Source organism: Bidens hawaiensis, unplaced genomic scaffold (assembly GCF_021521415.1).
Source record: "Bidens hawaiensis isolate Kalapana, Puna unplaced genomic scaffold, B.hawaiensis_p1.1 tig00031152_1, whole genome shotgun sequence".
Lineage (NCBI taxonomy): Eukaryota > Viridiplantae > Streptophyta > Magnoliopsida > Asterales > Asteraceae > Bidens > Bidens hawaiensis.
In genome coordinates, this window is record NW_027505206.1 from 89,320 (window position 1) to 94,613 (window position 5,294).

Here is a 5,294-nt window from a genome sequence, read left to right on the forward strand (position 1 = left end):
CGTCAAAAGAGTTACGCCGATAACCGACGACGACCTCTCGAGTTTAATGTTGGTGACCGTGTCCTTCTCAAGGTATCTCCTTGGAAAGGTGTTGTTCGTTTTGGCAAGAAAGGCAAAACTATCTCCTCGTTTCGTTGGACCTTTCAAGATTCTTGCTCGTGTTGGTAGTGTTGCTTACACACTCGAACTTCCTCAAGTGATTTCTAATGTCCATCCAAAGTTTCACGTTTCGAATTTGAAGAAATGTCTTGCTGATAGAAATCTCCATGTACCACCCGACGAAATGCGTATCGATGAAACAATGCACTTTGTCGAGAAACCAGTGGAAATCATGGATCGGAAAGACAAGGAAACTAAACGTAGCCGTATACCTTTGGTAAAGATTCGTTGGGAATCCAAGCGTGGCGCTGAATTCACTTGGGAACGAGAAGATCAGATGCGAACAAAGTATCCTCATCTTTTTGTTACGGATTCTTCTACTTAATTTCGGGACGAAATTCTTAAAAGTAGGGAATGCTGTGACATTTGTCAATTTTTATTTGTATTCGTTAAATCGACCCGTTGTGTCGTTTCAATAAATCCGTATTTGTCGTTTATCATTTAATATTAACTACGATGATTTATAGATATTATTCGTTCATTTTTTTCTATTTGTTTAATTCAATTAACGAATCTCCGAGCTATAAAAGTCTAAAATAATCAAAGTTTAAATCTATACGGATATAAAACGTAAACAATCTAAGGATATTAAAAATATAATAAATTTTACCTTAGTTAACTATATTTATAAAGTTCAAGTTTCAAGTTTTAATAAAGTTTAAAGATCAAATTTATTATGGTTATAAAGTATAAGGGCTTAATGTGTAATTTTGAAACATAAAATATAATATAATATTAATAAAAAACACCCTACAGCCAGCCCCCACCCCAGACCCACGTTTTTCCGGCCGTCCAATATTCCGGCGACGGCAGAAACATTCCGGCGACCTTGAAACACATCCAAAACTCCATTTTAATCAACTTTTAATGTTAAAAAATCGTTTCTCCATCGTATTAACACCAAATCAAGACCCATTTACGTGTATTAACACCCCAACGTTCGGATCCATCCCCTAGACCGCCGGATAATAATTAATTTTCATTAACTCGATTTAATCAACCAACAGATCAATTACAACTATAAATAGCATCCTAATATAATCCTAAACGTGCTACAACCATAATTTTACACAAACAAACTCCCTAATATCTCTGAATCGTTCGTCCAAGAAACATTCCAGCCAACTCGTCGTTCACCCACTTTACGACATCAATAGAGGTAATTGATAGGTGGGTTTTCATTGTTTTGACCCGACAAACAAAACCCCTAACTCAAATTAATCAAATCTGGAACGATTATGGTGAATTGAATCTAGGGTTTTTAAGGTGAAGAAGATGAAGTTGAGTTGTTGTTTATAATTTTTAGTTTCCATCTTTTAACATTAATAATGGTTTGGTCTAGTGGCCGTGTATGTGTTGTGTGGTTGTGAAGACCCGGGTTCGAACCCGAGTCACAGCAAAAGTGTTTTATATTTTTGAAAACCATTTGTTTATTAGTTTTAATAAATTAAATATATATTTAAAAATCATACAATACAAAATAAATAAAAATTAGTTTTATAGTTAAATAAAAGATGTTTCGATTTCCATTCAAGAATCAACTATTACAAACCAAACCACTCATTAAAACTCGTCAAATAATTATGTAGATAATATATATATATATATATATATATATATGTAATAATGTTGTAACTATATAAATTCTAACCGACAACGATAAATTCGGTAAATATGATTTAAGCTAATATTCAACTTATAAGTAATATTACAATAATAATTCATGAAAAACCCGTTACCTTAAATATTAATACACTTAAAAATGTGTAACAAAATACTTATAAATAATAACGCATGAACCTTATAATCAACCCTTTATTTTTACATAAAAATTAGTTTGTAATTCTTGTGTTTCTTATTATTTCTAGCTCGTGAGATTCGATCGTTAGGTTTTATATAACGCGCTTTTGTTCCATTTTCAAGTTTGTCATCCCAATTCAAAGGTGAGTTTCTCACACTCCCTTTTTACCCTTTTTACTATTTTTGGGGTAGCATATATATCCTACCATAATTCTATTTCGTTTATCTATTATTTACAAACTACAATTAGTATCATGGACTTGTGTGTTTACTTGTTACTTGCTACAATATTACGTGCATGGATTTCGTCGATAAGTATGATCATACGCCCCTCTTTGCACCCATGGACCATTTGTTTCTGGTGGAAAAGGGACTCCGATCTGAGTACGTTGGTGCACAATCCCAACTGGAAAAAACCTTCATTTATTCTTTACACTCATGGACCATTGTTTCTAGTGTAAAGAACCCTTATGTGTTTTTCACAAGTTTTCATGGAATTGTATGGTTTTTATGTAGTATTTAAACTTGTGTGAACTCACCAATCAGCGAATTGTTTAATCTCTAAAGTATTTGACATTTGAGAACCAACAGTCAACCTCATGTTCTTAGTTAGTTTCAAAACCTTACAATTTGACCATATGTAAGAAGAACTAATTGTGGCGTTCACACAATCGTTTCTTGTTCCATTCTGTACAACAGGTAAAATTTTTCTGAAATCACCACCAAGAACAACTACTTACCTCCAAACAATGATTCATAAGTGTTGCTGAAATCAACGTTCATAACATCTTTTAGGGTTCTGTCAAACGCTTAGAATGCATGTTTATGAATAATGGGAGCTTCATCCCAAATTATTAATGATGTTTTCTTCAATAACTCAGAAACATCTGTATTTCCCTTAACCTGTAAATGTTGAATATGTAAACATTATATTCAATAAAATAATTAAAAAACATAAATTTAAATGTGAAATAATCTAGACTTAATGAAATTCATAATAGTTACCTGACATTGGGAGTCCTCGGTAAGATTGATTGGAATAAGGAATCTGGAATGAGCCGTTCTACTGCCTTCTAATAATAAAGATGCTATTCCACTTGAAGCAACATTAAGAACAATTTCTCTCTTTGACCGAATTGAGGCAGATAAAGTTTTTCATAAGTATGTTTTGCCAATACCGCCGTAACCATAAACGAAAAAAACACCACCTTTTTTACGTTTCACGGAGTTGAATATTTCGTTGTAAACTCTTTTTTGTTCATCAGTTAGAGATGTGTACAAAAGCTTAAAATCATTTGACAAAGAATCCTTATTATAAGATAATTCTTCCATCATAAGAGGATTCATTGACGTAGACACAGATTCCTGATCTGGGAACGGCATGTGTGAAAACCTACGTAGAGATTAATTGTTTGATAACAAAAACTCCTCAATCTGAAGTAATGCCAAGTTCTTCAGTTGCTCGTCACTAAGAGACAAACCTGAAAAAAAAAACTACCTTAAACTAAACTACAAAAAGACAAGTTCACACATATAACAAAACTAACCTGGATTCTTGTGTTTCTTTTGTTGATGATAAAGAATCCCATCGACTAAAAAATGCCATGTATTATCCCAAACGTAATCAGGTCTTGATAAGGAGGATGTTATAAGCATTGTTGCAAACAAATTTCTTAGATAATATCCGTTTGCGGTATGGCTTACTTCCTCAATTGAATGTACTCCTTATCATCGTCTAAAAGCCCTCTTCTATAACATGCATCTCTAAAAGAATCACAAACAAAACCATCTACTGTTCGAATATCTTCAAAACATTTCGGTCCTTTAACCTTGTTTAAAAGTATTCTTAAGTAGTATGTCTCTTCAAATGATGCGGGAACGACATGAATTCTAGCAATAGCAAATCACTTTGCCTTTCTACCCATTTTGGTGGTGATGTTTTTTTCCATACAAACTGTGTTGGAAACTCAACATATGATAGCCTCCTTGCATGCTCGTAGTTTCTATTTGCTTCCATCCAACCAGTAAACATTGAAACTGAATTGGAAGTCTTGGTAAGAATATCTTCAATATTTTCCTCAGGGCCATAAATTACTTGTTGTTGACCAAGTAAATGAAAAGGAAGTATCGTAATAGCCGGGACCCTGTAATGAACATCAAAAGCAAATATTCTCCAAGCAGCCTCACATGCAGAAAGATATCTACAATCGTAAAAAGCTTTAATCTCATCTACTTGAGGATCTTCATTGTCGGCGGTGTTATTTTGAACAAGGGAAATTGTAGCTCGATCTGGACCCTTATTTATATATTTATACTTGATTGATCCTTCTTGATTGCACCACTCGACATTTATATGGGCTTGATACTTTCGTAAAAGAATTTTGTTGTAAGGCACAACACTTCTGTTATCTAGATTTATACATTTCTTAACGTCGTAACGTCCATTGTCTCTTCTTTTATAAAGCGGAAAACCGTTGGAATCTATACTTGTCTCATTTTGAAATCGTTTTGGGAAATTTTTTGAACATTCTCTATCAATCATGCAGCTACAGCTCGGATTAGCCTCTCCACAAGGACCATGAAGCATATGATCTGAAACAAGCTGGTATAGGTCTGGTTCAGTGACCTTGTCAGAAATTTCACTTGAAATAAAATTATCTATATGTGACGGATTGTGAATTTTATTCTCTGGAGCAATGAATAGGCAAATATGGGCATGAGGCAGACCACGTTTCTGAAACTCAATTGTGTAAACGGCTGCATTTGGAATCAAACAAATAAATTAGCAAAAATTAAATAAAATAAATATCTTTAACAAATAGTAAACAAAATATGAAAAAAAAATATATTAAATATGGAACCGAACCTGCTTTAATTTTTCCAAACAAAGCCTTATCCTTCAACAACCTAATCATTGAATCAAGCTTCATTTTAAAAATCCGACATAGTATATCTGGACTGTCTTCAGAATTTAAATTGGTATCCTTTAAAAAACGTTTGACTTCTAGCCAACCGGGATTGCACGTAATGGGTAAGAAAAAATCTGGATAACCGTACCATCCACAAAGACACATAGCGTCCAAGTAATTTTACATCATATATCTACTTCCACCAGTAAAAGATGACGGAAGTATTACAGGCTGCCCAGATGTTGAAACATCTGAATTTCCTGCCGTCTTAAGGTTTCGATGGCTTTCATAGGTGTCAGACCTAAGATCACTCTGTTTTCCACGTATAAAATGCAACCTTTGACTCTCAAACATGGTATATTTGTCAACCAAAAGCTGCTGAAAAATCCTTCTTCTATTTAAGGGTAGTGAGAATTAGTTCGGCCT

The 5,294-nt window shown here is 33.7% G+C and overlaps 1 protein-coding gene across 1 annotated transcript; it reads right to left on the reverse strand.

Annotated features, from left to right (window-relative positions):
• Positions 1–2,769: 2,769 nt before the first annotated feature.
• LOC143611462 (uncharacterized) lies at positions 2,770–3,342 on the reverse strand. Its single transcript, XM_077085654.1, has 3 exons — positions 3,138–3,342; positions 2,965–3,032; positions 2,770–2,862 (listed from the first exon to the last, which is right to left on the reverse strand). The coding sequence occupies exons 1-3, from the start codon at positions 3,340–3,342 to the stop codon at positions 2,770–2,772; spliced, it is 366 nt and encodes a 121-aa protein (XP_076941769.1).
• Between the last annotated feature and the right edge of the window lie 1,952 nt (positions 3,343–5,294).